This window comes from Schistocerca gregaria, chromosome 3 (genome assembly GCF_023897955.1).
Source record: "Schistocerca gregaria isolate iqSchGreg1 chromosome 3, iqSchGreg1.2, whole genome shotgun sequence".
Taxonomy (NCBI): domain Eukaryota; kingdom Metazoa; phylum Arthropoda; class Insecta; order Orthoptera; family Acrididae; genus Schistocerca; species Schistocerca gregaria.
In genome coordinates, this window is record NC_064922.1 from 615,682,175 (window position 1) to 615,698,954 (window position 16,780).

General features: G+C 42.7%; 1 protein-coding gene across 1 annotated transcript in view; it reads right to left on the bottom strand.

The window, feature by feature from the left end:
* Positions 1–230: 230 nt before the first annotated feature.
* LOC126354350 (oocyte zinc finger protein XlCOF7.1-like) overlaps positions 231–16,780 on the bottom strand; it is a 94,195-nt gene continuing 77,645 nt past the window's right edge. Inside the window, exons 9-10 of the mRNA XM_050003924.1 lie at positions 1,682–1,838; positions 231–837 (exon numbers count right to left, since the gene is read on the bottom strand). Coding sequence (XP_049859881.1) covers positions 432–837; positions 1,682–1,838 — 563 coding nt within the window. The 3' untranslated portion in view covers positions 231–431. The remainder of the gene's footprint in view (positions 838–1,681; positions 1,839–16,780) is intronic.

Below are 16,780 nucleotides of genomic sequence, written 5' to 3' on the forward strand. Positions count from 1 at the left end.
AAGATACCAACAGAAACTTTTACTCTCCACTTGGGGACTTGGAGTGGTTGTCGTCGTCGTCATTCTTTGGTACACCAGGAAACATTATTAAAATTTTGGCAACATGCACATTTGTGAGGGGATATAACCTTCACACGTCAGTATTGAGTGTAGTCAAGTACACTCAATGTAGTGACACATTATCACTTCATTACGAGGTAAAAAGAGAAGGACAAAGATTATAAATTAAATTAGTGTCAGCTGAGTAATAAATATTTCATTTCATGACTCAGTATTTGTTTAGCAGAGATGATGTGTAATGCTACTTTCACAATCACTACATTATACAGACAACTCAAATGTTATGACTTACATGAGGAATTATAAACATAATCACAAGCCTTACAATTGGTAGCAGTGCACAATAAAACCAGATTTCATATTATAAGTTATCAATAAGTGATACTGCTAACATCAAAAGTTGCTGGAACAAAGACCAGTCCAGGTTGAAGTCCAAAGGCTTCTGTAGGAGGTGGTTGCACAAACTGGGCAGTTGTTCCAAGAGTTGGTCCTCCAGTTGCTGTGGTCCCATCGGCTGCCATCAATGGGCCTAACTGTACAGCATCAGTTAATGTCAACATGCCTGCATGTCCTCCATCAAGCTGTACTAGCACAGGTGGGGTACTAGATGCTGATTGCTGCTGTGGTACAACAGTTTCAACAGAGAGTGGAACAGGTAATGGTGATGGCTCATCTGGATCATCAATGTCAGCAACTGGTGTCAGTTCTGAAGGAGCTTCAGTAGATGCTGAAGCTTCAAGAGGGGGATTTGAAGACTCAACCTCTGGATGACATTTCCTGAAAAGTATCACAATTGTGGGAAAACAACAAATTGATCTAAATATTGTGTTAAATGCTACACATGCAGCTGTCTTTGTTACATAATGAAAACTAAATTGACCACATATCCCTCTTCCAAAATTTTAAGTTGTTTCTGTAAAGCAAAGATACATTACCAACCATTGTACTGCCATAATTGAGATAAACTTTCACGGAAATAGGCTAAGGGGAAATTCTGCAGTTCTAACAAATAGTTCTTCTACCTTAAGCTTCTCTTCATAACTTTTCCTTTTCTCAGTATGCCTCATCCACAATCTTGTTATTACTCAGCTCTGTTATGGCTTTCTACAGCCTCAAATCTTAATGTTTCATTGTTGATAATAATTCTGTCAGACATTGAACTTTCTCTCATGGGGCCCAAACTAAAGGCTTCCCGATCTAGTTATAAAAGAACTTCTACACCTTTTGCTTTCTCATCACAAACTACTTTCCACGGACTTCTTGGTTCTGAATACTTTAGCTCTGGTGCAGATGTGCAGAGATACTTCTGTTGATTGATCTTTATACAATAGTACTGGATTGTGTTCATAATTATACACAAGGAAATAGGATGCACAAATTTCTTTGCATTACTTTGCTGCTCTATTCTGAAGTTAACATACTTGTCATTATTGTCAGAGTGAAGGAACCAACTGAAGCAAAACTGATAATCTATCTCAAATCCCCCTGTCCCAAACTCGGATTGTATGAACAAGTTTAAATGATACTTATCCCCTCCTGTTGGTTTTCATCAAACACTTCCTGAAGCTTGTGTGCTGATTGCAAATAAAATTGTTGGTGGTAGAAGGATTTAGATACTTACTTCCGATGCAACTTAAGGTCCCAACTACTGGCATAGCATTTGGGACAAAGATCACAACTGTATCGTTTCTCTCCCAAATGCCGCCGAATGTGATCATCCAATTTTGATTTTCTTATGAATCCTTTGCCACATGTTTGGCACAGGTGAGGGCGTTCTCCTGAAAAGGAATAAGTATTCATACAGGATTGCAAAAAACTCTTTTTACTAAATACTGATTTTATGTATCACCCTGATTTCAAACTTATCTCCAAACAAGTACAGCAATGATGCGTGATTTACAAAGAAATTTACAAAATGAGGCATCACTTCACTTATGAAAAACTTACATAAACAAAAGTAACCGAGGAATGAACATTATGTACAGACTGGAACACAGAAGCTCAGTTTACTTATTTTAACCCTCCCCCTTCCCCCAAATACATGTGCTCACGCACACATTGTGTAACATACAGAAGCAGATATGGGTGAAAGGAAGGAGGACATAAGCAAAATTTGTGTTTGATGCACCTTTGATGAGGAGATCAACAGAGTAGGGACATGAGCCCTGATGGAATAAGAATGGGGAAGGAATTCAACAATTTCTTTTTGACAGAAATTTAAGAAAATCACATAAAGCACATACGGAAGGTTAAACAGCGATTTGAAATTCTCTCTTCCTCCTGGATGTGACCACCCCATGGAGTGGCCAGCCCAATGGCTTGCCTCTCACTGCTACAGCCTCTGTCATGTTGGGCGTCGCCAGGAAGTCGACAACGACCTGTGCTGGAAGTCCCTGTCATCAGCGGCCCTTTCCTTTACCCATCAGAGGAGATTGAGCACTGTCGACTTGTGGTGCCAAAGGAGACCAACTCATTGGCCCCACCTCCACCATACAGCACCCAGTCCCTTGCATGGTCACCCAAGCTGTGCCCCACACACCGTCGATCACCCAAGTCTCTCACAGATGCCGCTGTCTCCCATGCCAGTTGATGGCAGGCACCCTCTGCAAGTGGCTTTGGTGGGCATTCCTACATCCCTCTCTCTTGGCAAAGTCAGCAGAGGCTGGGCCATTTTCAGCACTATGTGCTGATTAAAGAGGAGAGCACAACACATATACTCAGGCTTCAAAAGATGGCTGTGGCAAGCAAATAAGGTAGTGCCACCCTCTGAAAAGCATTTATCAATATACTGCAACCCGGCAATTGCAAGCAGCCTCTCACTACTGACTGAAGCCATAAGTCACGCAACACTGAATAGCAGAGTTTCGACCTTGTCTGATTTATATTTGTGACAAGAGCTTCTCCCTGGATGGTTGTATATGCTTCAGATGACTTGTCTATTTTCTGGACTTACATCAGTTATTAGTTCATCCATGATTTTTGCTGACATTCATCTCTGGAAGTGTCTGTTCTGGTCTGTCCATCTCTGTGTTACCATCAGTGCAAGTTATTATAAATAGCTTTCTGGCCACTGCCAACTGAGACACCTTCATTAGCAGATAGTGCTGACTGAAGCATTTTGTGTTGTTCTGTATGAAAAAGCAGACATGACACACCTACCTCATCATTAATTTTTGAATAACTCGAAAAACAATAATTGATCACAAAACAAAAAACAAAACTCACCACCACAAAGATAACATGTGACAATGATGCCACTGTACACCACATTTCACGCTAGTGGCAGGCTAGCAGCAATTTCAGACAAGAGAATCTCTGAGGGCCTTAATGTTGATAGGGCATTAACTTCTAATTGAATTAAACTGAATTTTATTTAATCCTCTAGGATTACATTGTGTGCAGTAAATGTGTAATATAGGACATGTTAAAAATAAATAAATAAATTCACCACCACTTACCTCCTTACGTACAGCTATTTTCATTACACTCTCCAACATCATTCATTATAACCAAAGATATGGACAAATTTAATTTAGTAGATCTATAAAACTGTTAAAGCTTTCGTTGCCACTTTTTGACAAACTGCTGCTTTCTGTCTCATGTTTTACGGCCAAAGTCTGTTTGATAATTTTTCTGATGTTTCACCAGCATGAATGAAAGACATTGTCTAAGTTTCACCCCCATTGCTGGTAATGGACTGGAGTTGAGCTCATGGCTTCAGATTATATGTACCAACATCCAAGGACTTTTCAGTGGTCATTTCTGTTGCGGTTCTCACTTTCTACCTGCAATGGTTGTTCATTGCAGAAAGATCCATTCACCTTGAGGCTTTCTTCTTTCTTGCTGAAGTTATTCTCATGTTAGTTTGTTTCTATAGCTTCTCTCCACAAGTGGGTGTGACCTGTTCAAATGCCTTCTTCTCTATAGGCAGAACTATCGTCTTGGCGAATTTTACTATGTAGTCGGCCTCACACAGCGCATGTTCCACCTACCCCAACTTACATGCCGCTTATTTTCTTTGATCCTGGTGTTGAGTGATCATCCAGTCATTCCAACATAAAACTTTACCCTTCAACACTGTAAAATTCGTTTTCCTGGATACAGTTTTTGAGCTTCTTGGAAAATTAGTGTCATGCATACTTTCATGCAGATATTTAGGCAGCCTTCTTAGTAGCTTAATAGCCTAGTACTGAGGTCCTTTCTCATGCATTTTCTGTCAGTGAGGTATGCTTTGTTCATTGTTCTTTCTCCGTGTGTTGTGGGTATGCACACTTGCATTTGTAATCCACTCTCAACCATCTTTTGTCACGAGTATTATTGTAGTGATTCACTTGAAAAATTTATTGGACATAATGATTACACATGGTGTACAATACGACTACAGCTCTAATTTTAAGAAAGATACTTGAAATTTGCACCATCAGACATTCTTGCAACAAGATCCATTTAAGACTCCACAGGATCGTGATACAGGAATGATTTCATGGCTCCCCACAGAAGAAAATCAAGGCTAGATAAATTCAGTGAGTGTTGGGGCCAGGGAACTGGGCCACTGTGCCCAAGGCACTGATGAGGGAATGACCTGTTCAAATGCCTATGAATAGCCAGTCCAAAATGAGCAAGTGCACCATCATATTGGAAACACGAGCTGCACCTGACATTTGTTGGAACATCTTCAAGCAAGCTGTTCCAGAAATGTCTGATAATTCATGGCAGTCAAGTGGGATGGCAAAAGGCACAACCTGACAAAGCAGACACTGATGAAACACACCCACATGTTAACTATGAAGTGATGTACCGTGTGGTGTGGAACATAATGGGGTTAGTTTGGTGGATGGTTAAAAGGACCAAACTACTAGGTCATCAGTCCCTTTTTCCTCGAACAGTCAGGTCTATATGACTGTAGATCAGAGGGCCTACTGCGCAAAACCCAAGAGAAGAAAACCCCAAGGTCTACCAATGTCTGTAAAGCTGAGGTGGTGGTGGTTGTTGGGATGTTTAAGGGGGACTAAACAGCTAAGGTCATCAGTCCCCCATTCCAAAAACAGGCGAGACAAAAATTTACGGAGCAGGTAAAACCCCAAGGGGGGAGGAGACGCCTCTACCCCCAGTCACTGAAAGAACACCAATGTGGCAGCGAACACTAGAGACAAGAAGAGTACTGATGAATACCGGACAGAAAGAAACAGAAGAAAAGAAGAGGGCCGGAGACTGGTTGACTGACCATGAGAACAAAAAAAAGGGAAAGAGTCAACCATCCGAATACACACTAAAATCTGCAACCAATGAGAGACTCGAGGACAAGAGACACAGAAAGGGAAAGGGGCAGGACCCCCCTAAATGGAACCATAAAAAGGACTACCACGGATAAAATTTAAAACATCGTCAGCCATGGAGGCATCGTCGCATAAAACCAAAGGCAACGTGCCTGGGTGATTAAAAGACTGCCGGAGGGTGTGCAGTCGGGGACATTCCAACAAAATGTGGGCGACTGTCAATCGGGACCCGCACTAACACAGGGGGGATCCTCCTGACGCAAAAGATGTCCGTGCGTCAGGTAGGTTATGGCCCTTGCGGAGCCGACACAGGATGACAGAGTCCCTACAAGAAGCCCGCAGGGAGGACCGCCACACATCGGTCGTCTCCTTAACAGCCCGCAGTTTATTCGGCGAAGTCAGGCTACGCCACTCGTCATGCCACATCCCAAGCACCTTACGGCGCAATGCCAGCTGCAGATCACGAGCCGGGAGGCCGATCTCCAAAGTGAGGGCGTCGATCGCCCCTTTGGCCAGCCTGTTGACACGTTCGTTCCCCGGGATGCCAACGTGACCTGGCGTCCAAACAAAGACCACTGAACGACCAGGGCGGGTAATGGCAAAAACAGACTCCTGAATAAAGGATACCAGAGGAGAAGAGGTATAGCAGCGGTCGATAGCCTGGAGGCTGCTCAGGGAGTCACTGCAGATGACGATGGACGTACCTGAGCAGGAACGCATATGCTCAAGAGCGTGTTAATATGGCCACCAGCTCTGCAGTAAAAATACTGCAGCCAGCCGGCAAGGAGCGCTGTCCGACATGGGCAGCGTGAGCAAAAGCGTAGGCAGTACGACCATCCACCAGGGAACCATCAGAGTAGACAGGCTCACAGCCTGAAAATGAGGCGAGGAGCGCAAGAAAACGGCGACGGAGAGCCACATGCGGAACTGAGTCCTTGGGTTCCCGTGCCAAGTCCAGGCGGCCGGCCGGCCGAGGCATACACCAGGGAGGCGTGGGTGCATGGACCCGGAAGGGTGGCAGAAGAGGGAACGACCCCAGTTCCGACAGCAGGGGCTGGATGCAGACAGCAATGGTAAGCCCAGACTTAGGTCGCCGGTCGGGCGGAGGGAGGATCCTGGCAGGGAAAAGCAGGCGATGATTGGGATGGCCCGGTGAGCAATGCACGTGGACAGCATAGTCGGCGAGCATTCGGTGGCGGCGAATCCGCAGCGTGGGAACCCCGGCCTCCACCAGCAGACTGTCCACGGGGCTCGTACAGAAAGCGCCAGTTGCAAGCCGAACCCCACAGTGGTGTATGGGGTCCAACAACGTCAACACTGAGGGTGATGCAGACCCATAGGCCAGGCTCCCATAATCAAGCCTGGACTGCACAAGGGCTCTGTACAATCGCAACAGTGTGCAGCGATCTGCACCCCAAGACGCGTGGCTCAGGCAGCGGAGGGCGTTGAGGTGCCGCCAGCACTTTTGCTTCAGCTGAGTAATATGAGGAACCCATGTGAGCTGGGCATCAAAGACGAGTCCTAAGAAGCGGCTAGTGTCCACCACTTCAAGTAGGTGACCGTCGAGGTAAAGTTCTGGATGAGGGTGGACCGTCCGACACCTGCAGAAGTGCATAACTCGAGTCTTGGCTGCAGAGAACTGAAATCCATGAGTCAGAGCCCATGATGCCGCCCTGCGAACGGCTGCTTGCAGCCTGCGTTCGGCGACTCTCGTAGTCGCGTTGAGCTAAATGAGATGCAGAAGTCGTCGGCATACAAAGAAGGAGACACCGACGACCCCACGGCTGCAGCCAGACCATTAATGGCCACTAGAAATAAGGAAACGCTCAACACCGAGCCCTGCGGGACCTCATTTTCCTGTATATAAGATGAACTAGAGGCGGCACCAAGTTGCACCCGGAAAGAGCGGCACAATAAAAAGTTTTGAAGAAAAGCTGGGAGCTGACCACGAAGACCCCACTCACGCAACATAGCAAGGATGTGATGCCTCCATGTTGTGTCATATGCCTTCCGCAGATCAAAAAATACAGCAACGAGATGCTGACGGTGGGCAAAGGCCGTACGGATAGCAGATTCCAGCCGCACCAAATTGTCCGCAGCAGACCGGCCCTGATGGAAGCCACCCTGGGATGGAGCGAGGAGACCGCGCGACTCAAGGACCCAACACAAACGCTGCCCCACCATACGTTCGAGCAATTTGCACAAAACGTTGGTGAGGGTAATGGGACGATAGCTGTCCACCGCCAGAGGGTCCGCACCGGGCTTCAAGATGGGGACAATAACACCCTCTCGCCATTGCGACGGGAACACGCCCTCGCTACAAATGCGGTTAAAGATGGTGAGGATGTGTCTCTGGCAGTCCCTGGAGAGATGTTTCAGCATCTGCGCGTGGATGCAGTCCGGTCCTGGGGAAGGGACACCAAGAAGAAAGAGAGACAGAGGAAGAAAGGAGAGCAAGATGTCCCATCCAGGGAACAACAGAAGCCCCTGAAAGCAGAGTGCAACAAATGGACGTACACCCCTCAGACCTCGCCACTTACCAGACATACTCTACTTCGAGACTGCCTTGGAAAGACTAGCAACACAGACAGGCAAGAGAAGTGCAGAGAGAAAAATGAAGAAGACGTCTACCAGAGCATGCGAGAGGGGGAAAAATAATGAAAGAGTAGTTAGGGTGACAACCTGACTAGAGCACCAAGCTCCAACAGCTGCCGCCAGGTCTGGGCAGAGGAGAATTAGCAGCTCTCCCTTACAGAGAGAGGGGTACAAGCCAGCTTCAGGAATAACATGTAAAACCAAGTCAAGCACTGGGGCATTGTCTTCTAACACCATGGGTAGCAAGTCGGGGGATTATGAGTCCTCCGCAGGGAGGCTAGGTTAAGATAGTCCATCAAAATGTGGACCACTGTCAAACAGGACTCACAACAACAATGGGGTGGGTTCTCAATATGGTGGAATGACCATGAGTCAGCCAAGAATGACCGACGTGGAGCTGGCAAAGGATGGTAGAATACTTGCTAGAGGACTGCATGGGGGACCTCCACAAATTAGCAGTCTCTTATCATCCATTGTTTGGAGAAGTCAGAGTGGGCCTTTCCGTATTCCAGGCACCTGAAACTTGATGGCATAATACTGATTGGAGGTCTGTTTCTGGGATATCGATCTCTTGAGTCGGTTTACAGATACCCAGTTTGGCCAGGCTATCAGCAAGTTCATTGTCTTGGATAACTGTAGTTTTACCCTTTCTGAAATCAAGCTGTGGTGGTACAAGAACATTATATTTGTCCAGATAATCATTCATTTCCAAGATTCTTGACAAACACAATATTAGTGAAACTAACGTGTAGTTGTTGGGGTCATCCTTATCCCCTTTCTTGTACACTGATACAACCCCACTTATCTTCAGTTTTTCTGGCAAAGTTCCATCTCTGAAAGAGCTGTTTGCTAGCCTAACAATGGTGTGACTGTATTACATGATTTGACATTTCATCACCACCAGCACATTTCTTGGACTTCAGTTTTTGTGTATGCAATGTTCAGAAGCAGAGAGGAGCCTGTGCATATGAATTTAGAAATGGGCGATACAAAGCTGGAAGAAGTAAAATACCCTAGATTTTCCACATTTCACATTCTGTGTTTGGCTTCAAGGACATGGTACTGTATCATATTTTTGATAATTTAGTAATATTCTCTTTCCTATTTTAAGTTCTCCATCACACTTACATAATTATCACTGAGTACATTTCCTGCTTCTCTACCATCTATAACCACTATACTATTTTCACTGATCTGATTTCTGATTTTTGTTTTTTTTTTTTTTTTTTTGTTTGAACCACTTTTTAGTTTAAGTATTAATTATATCCCAAGCTGCCTTTATCTTATTTTTGTGATTTCATTATGCCGGTGCTAACTGTTCTTGCTTTTGCTTCTCATCATTCTTCTGTACTTCTTTTGTAGTATTTCATAGTTTACAGCTTCACCCATCTGTCTCAGTTCCTGCAACTTCCTACGCTGTCTTTCTACTTTGGAGAGTGCTACATTAAACTGAGATTTAATTCATACATATTATAAAAATGCATGTATTTATATATTGATATGTGCACTGAGGCAAGCATACCTAATATGTTCCAAAACAGAACATAAAAAATGATTTCCTGATGTTCATATCTTGGGTTCTATTGGCAGTAAAAAGGTAGGGTCAAGTGTTTTGCATAGTGCTTGGGCTAGGGATCATTTTTATACCCAACAAAAGGATCATCTTATTGCCATTATCCTACAGCACAGGGCCAAAGTATGAATATTACACACTTCCTCCTACACAGGCAAATGGAGAAAATTGGTTGTATCTTTTTGCCTTTTAAGTGGTCTTTGGTGGGATTGATGGGACTTACAGAGGCACGTTAGTTCACGGGCAGTTCCTTCGAAAATTCAAAAAGAAGGGATTTTTTACTATAGTTTTGCCATCAGCTGCAGACCAAAACCCAGCCAAGGATTCCAAGATGGCTACATACACCAAATGGCTGAAAATTTTACGATGTATTCCTATGATTCCAATCTCAAACAACATCAAAAAATTTTGAAAATATTCTTTACGTCATTATCTGTTCCTGAGACACAGAGGTTTAAAGTTAGCCTATTTGTACCTGAAAAATACACATGTAAAATGTGATATGTAGGAAAACAAAGTTTACAAAATGACGTAGTATGGAGAAATATGCTGTAAAGTGTCTTCGTTATCATCCAGGACTCCAATGTGGTGCTGAAGCACATGCATAATGGTTTTTCTGCAGCAAAATCCAGTCTGAAGTGTACAATTAGTTTTGCATAATGTCAATTTCACGTAAGTAAACTATCAAAATTTTACTGAGCAATACATTTCTTTTCATACAACTTGCATGCCTTGCTGCAGATGGGAAAAGAAGGGAACCAGCTACAAAATGCTCCTATTGGAGCAGAAAAAATGTGAATATGTTCTTGTTTATTTAAAAGACTCTGACTGGAAAGTGGGGGTACCAGCTACCTCATTCTACTTTCCTCAGTAAATTTTAAAATTTTCCCCAAAATTTTGGCATGCAAACATATTTGTAGTTTTTATACTGAGAGAGAAGAGGACAGTTGCAGTTGCAGTGGCAGTGGCAGTGAGACAGAAAAGAAGTTAATACTGGAAGATAGTAGACAGTGGTTGTATTATATAAAGAGTAAATGAGAGAATGGCAGTGTGAGAGAAAGAGAGGGACACAATGGCAGAGGAACATAGCTGAGGGTGACAAAAGAGTACTACAAAGAGTGTGAAGGCAATAACACCGCGGGGGTGGGGTGGGGGTAGGGGTGGGGCTTGGGTGGGCTGAGGGTGAGGCTTGGGTGGGATTGGAGGGGGGGGGGGGGGTTGGAGAGGAAGGAATAAAGAGAAAGAGGAAATGGAAGCAGGTGACAGGCAGTAATAATGAGACACACGGTATGTGATAATAAGGCAGTAAGAAGCTGTGACAGTGAGAAGAGACAGCAGCAACAGGAAAGAATGAATGAGATATTAGCAGTAAGAGAGAGCAAGATGGAGACAGTGACAGTGAGAGGTGACTGTAGTAGGGGGACTGTAGCAGTGACATGGTAGAGAATGACAGAGATATGAAGAGATAATGACAATGAGCTGGGCTGAATAAGTCAGTGAGAAAGAACAACTGGGAATGGATGGGTATGACTGATTTACAGTGATGGACTAATGGGTGTCAGTAAGTAGCAGTTAGGAGAGCTTGTGGGAGTTTGCAATGAGTTGCAAACTTTTCGGGAAAATTTTGGAGGTACTGAGGAAGGTACAGTGAGGCAGTGAGCTTTTACACCACTTTTTAGTCAAGAATCTGGTGTATGTGTTCCACATCTCCTCCTAAACTACTGGACCAATTTCAACCAAACTTGGTACACATATCACTTACTGTCTGGAAAGAACTGCTCTCTCTCTCTCTCTCTCTCTCTCTCTCTCTCTCTCTCTCTCTCTCTCTCTCTCTCTCTCTCTCTCTGTGTGTGTGTGTGTGTGTGTGTGGAGGGGGGGTAAGGACCACCTACTTACCTATCTAAGGGGTGTTTGTGAGAGTGAAAAAGAAGTTTAGCCCACAATGTGCAAATACCCAAACTTCATTCATCTAGTATTTGAGAAGGAGAGTGCTTAGTGACTTACAACAAATTTTACACATAAGTTCAAACCATTACAAAACTTTTCCTCACTGACAAGCCCCATGAAATGAAGAAATGAATAAAGTTTATCTTTTACTACATTTATGCTCTTCGGGCTGTAAAATTGCCACATCAGGGACAACACACCAGGGACAACATTTTAATTTATTAGTTCTTTACTACTAACTGTACTTGCGACACATTTAGCAGACAGTATTTGCAGATACCACTGAATGTGTCAGCAAAATCATATCACTGTATGACATAGTTCAGGATACACGATGTCATAAACACTGAGATGCAAGCAAATCTGCCACACATGCATGAAATTTAAATTTATTACTTTTTTCTACTAACTCTATCCACAACACATTTCACTGATAGTATCCACATATGCCATTGAATGACCTACAGAACTACTGTATATTGTTGCATGACATGTAGTTCAGGAGATATGACATCATGAAAATTGAGCAGTGTAAAAATGAAACAGTCATGTGAAATTTGCTAAAGCTCCAGGTGAACTGTTTGTACAAATATGTGTGAAATATGTTAAATATTTGTGGAAAATATTTGACATACGCATACATGGTCAAAGCAACTCATAAAAAGGTTCTCCTAAGCCCCTGTATAAATTTCAGTCCAACTTGGTGTACACACTACTTACTATTTGGAAAGAAATGCAGTGGAAGTAAGAACCAGCAATGTCCTATTAGGGTAGGGCTGATAATGTGGAAAGAAAGAGGAGGTGGACAGAGAGAGGGAGGAGAAAGCGGTGGAAAGAGGGAGGGGGGAGAAGAGATAGAATGAGGGAGGGAAGAGGAGGAGACTGACAGAGAAAGGAAAGAGGAGGAGATGTACACACACACACACACACACACACACACACACACACACACACAGAGAGAGAGAGAGAGAGAGAGAGAGAGAGAGAGAGAGAGAGAGGGGGGGGGGGGGAGAAAATGAACAGGGAAAGGGAAGAGGAGGAGATGGACAGGGAGAGGAAAGAGGAGGAGATGGACAGAGAAAGGGGGAGCAGGAAGTGGATAGAGAGGGGGAGAGGAGACGATAGACAGAGAGTGGGGGAAGGAGGAGATGGACGAATAGAAGACTGGAATAAATACACACCTGGGCAACACCAGGTACTCAACTAGTTGTTATGCATCATACTTTTCATTTACATTCTGGACCTATAGGGTAAGGTTTCCCTATTTAATATTGTCTTACAGATATTAGTATTTTTTCATTGATGATAACGCTTTCTTAGGTGGTTCATTTTGATTCTGATACTACGTCATTACTTCTGCCAAAGCAGATCGGCTGTCCATGATGATCAGGCACATCTTTTTGAACTAGAAGTGACTCATAGTTGTATCCACTCTTAGTAGTAGTCTTCTTTCCTTCTCTTTTAGCAACCACACTGAGTGCTTCCATGGAATGTAAGTAAAACACAATAACTATGGAGTGTTAACAACCAATGTTTTCTATAAACATTAAAGCACAGCAACAGCTGGTTCTAGTACCATGGGTCATCTCACTCAGTTTAATCACCACTAGAACAAATTTCGAATGAATGGTGCATTTCACAGTATGTAAAAGAACCCTGTCATACTTGACAGAGTTAAGAGGACAGTGTTACAAAATGTCTGTAAATCAGACTCAGGACAGACAGAAAACCAAACACACTTCTAATAAAATATAATTTGTATGCAGTGGTTATTATTCACTCTCAGAATCTTAAGGTTGTATTATGTGCATAATTCATATATGATGTGTTAATAAGAATGCATATCTTAAAAAGAAAATTATCCTGTGTGCCTGGCCAACAATCCCTCAAGATTTGGTAGCAGGATCCTGAAACATCCTGTATACAATACGCTGGGTTTACATCCATAGAGCCCTTTCTTTTTTCTTTTTTTACCAAGTGAAGAAAGTGAGATCATGTGAGATTGAGAATAGATAACTGAAAGCCCTGGCTCAATAGTGATAAAAAGGCAAAAAAAGAAACAAATATCCTAATGTTATTTGCATCACATAAATACTAATATTTTAATGTTTGCACTACACAAATGGATTAATAAAGCACTGTGTATCACTACTTTACATTTCCCCTCTACTTGACTACTGTAGTAAGATTTTGTAAGTACAAGGGCTATTCAGAAAGTAGGGAACGTTTCTGTCTGACACCGCTAGGCAGACACTGATCGCAAATATTTCGGTATGTGCGTGCTCAGCAGCTCAGTCGGCATCCATCCGTGACATCGGGAAAGTCTCTGCGCATCTAGTTTGTTCGATATTTGAATTTGAAATGTGTTCTGCAATCGAAATTCCTGCCAGTTGTGAGGTGAGGTCTGTGATACAGTTTTTTTTTGTCAAATTGTGACTGCTGGTCTTGTCACTTAAGTTGATGAAACGATTCGTGAAAACTGTTACTTCACAATAATGGAGCTTTTGTTTCTTCTCCACACGTTTCACAGACTTTGTTGTTTGAAATTGTCACTCAAAAGCTAGGCTACCACAAATTTTGTGCATGATGCGTGCCCAAAATGCTTACAGAGCACCATAAAGAACAGTGAATGGGGGCAACGTTGACATTTCTGGAGGCCTACCACAAACATGACGAGAAATACGTCAATTGCGAGACAAAATTACAGTCCATGGATTGGGGGCACACAAGGTCCCCCAAAAAACCAAGAAAATGTTAGCAAACCATGTCAGCAAGGAAGTTGATGGCGTCAATGTTTTGGGATAGGCAAGGTGCGCTTTTTATTGATTTTCTCGAACGTGGAACAACCATGAATTCTGCCCGGTACTGTCAAACTTTGCACAGCATTAGAAGAGCAGTTGAAAACAAAACACCGAGGAAAGCTGATGTCCAAAATTTTGTTTTTGCATGACAATGCCCGACTTCACATGGCAAACCACACTAAAGAACTCCTTAATTCATCCAAATGGGATATTTTCCCTCGTCCACCCTACAACCCCAATCTTGCACCAAGTGACTTCCACTTGTTTTCCAAGATGAAGAACTGGCTTGCGATGCTGCACTTTGATGATGACACTTAACTCCAGGCGGGCGTGACGCAATGGCTGAAGTCTTAGGCGGCAGAGTTTTACGATGAAGGTCTTTCAAAGCTTGTCCACCGCTGTGATAAGTACCTGAATGTGTTTGGTGACTATGTGGAAAAGTAGTATGTCAGTCGCTCTTTCAGATGTATATAATAAAATGTATTTCTTGTACTTAGCTTTTTTAATTGCCAAAACATTCCCTACTTTCTGAATAGCCCTCATAACTTGTATGGCCTATAACAAAACAAATGCATTTACATATGCTGGCACATGGAAGTAAAACTTTGTGACAAGTTATACCAAATTTTAAAATACAGTCTACACATAAATACTGCACTTGACTGTTACTCTGCAACATGTTACCATATGCTACAAGAAACCAATAGTACATGTAATAATAAATCTAAGTTTGGGAAACATAGATATCTGCACAAGAGGAGTTACAGATGCAATACTTTGAGATATGCAGGTACACTAATATGGCAACTTCTAAAGAATGTACATTCCATCATTCGAAGTGCTCTAGTAGTAATTCCAGCAACATTATGTCTCCCTACTGGCTTTATACATGAAAAGAATGGTCACTAATCCCTTGTTTTGCACTGTTAACTGATGGCTTTGAACTGCTCAGATGCTCTTTGGCATCAAGTCAAACTGAACTTGGATGACAGGTACAGGTACCTCTATGCCAGAGATCATCAATCATCATGACTGGTGGGTAATGGCATGCTAGTCTCTCAGCAACCCATAGCCACGTTTTCAAAGGGTGAGAAGTGGAGAAAGTGTTAGCCAGGGCATAGGTCTAACACTAGTATTTTTTAAGACTAGTGCATGGCTCAGCGATATCACCTATGATTTAACAATGGAAAATCCAAGATGGAATGTAACAATATTATGAAAAGCATAGTTGCTACTTACCATAAAGTGGAGATGCTGAACATCTCTGCAATTTGGTGAGTAGCAACTATCCTTTTAATAATATTTTCACCTTTGTTTTAGATTCTCTGGGGGGACATATTTATAAAGAAGATCATGTAGTGGTTGCTGGGGTCCTGGAAACAGTTTGAACTGTAACCTCAACCAAGCACTTGAGGCTGATAGCAGGAATGTCAGTGAGAATGCGCTGCACACAAACATGAAGAATGTGTCACTCAGACACTGATTTGATGAGCCGCGGATGAAGCATATGGTTAAACATGGAAGTGAAGAATTCCAGGAGTTGCTCAACAAACAAATTGAGGCTACGATGTATGTGTGTTAGTGTGTGTTGCCTCTCACACGGTTGTACCCCACATAGCATGATCTATATCTGAATGTTTCCAGTAGGAGGCTACTTGCACATCTCATTTTGGGAATCTGTCAGTGTAACCAGAAAACTACATACAATACTAGAGATTTCCAATATTTGCTCGAGATTTTTTTAAGGACAAATTGTTCTGATAGAAGAGCTGCCAAATAACACAGCTGCAAAGAACAATGAAGACACAAAAATCAGCAGATTGGACTGTACAATGATTGACAATCGTAATAGATTTGGACTTTTCCATCAAACCACAAGAAGCTTTTTCAATACGAAAGATTAGCTTCTCATATAAATACAGGACACTGAAAATCTAAAGACATTCCTACAGATGTACTTCGCACAACAGAATATCACCTGGAAGCCACAGAAATTGAACGGGAGCTTCTATATGGAAGATTAGTATCAGAATACTGAAGGTGTAATGTGAGGAAGGCTTAGCGGCTATATACACAAAAAGTAGAACAAAGTACCACACCACAGACATCAGTGAGTACTGCATTAAGCAGCTACTTGAGAGTTAGTCTTAGTAATAGACTTTGAAACTTAGAAATATCTGGGAAATGATTGTATATGGAGATTTCAATATGAATTTCATCATGGTTGGTTTTGATTGAGGGCACCTAGGGTTACTGATGTCCGGGTTTGTTTTAAACCCCAAAGTAACAACTGCAACAAGAATAGAGGGACGCAGTCCAACAGACATTTCTAAAATCCATCTGTCTTTAAAGAAATAAATGTGAGCCCAGTAACAGCTTGTTCATCTGACCTGACAGTCAAATGGCATCAATAAAGCTTCGCTATCAATCAGTCTTAACTACAAAAGAAAAAGGAAAATTTGACAGATCTGTAAATCTGTCACACTATTTGGAGAGAATTTACAGGATGAAAAATGGGAACTAATTTA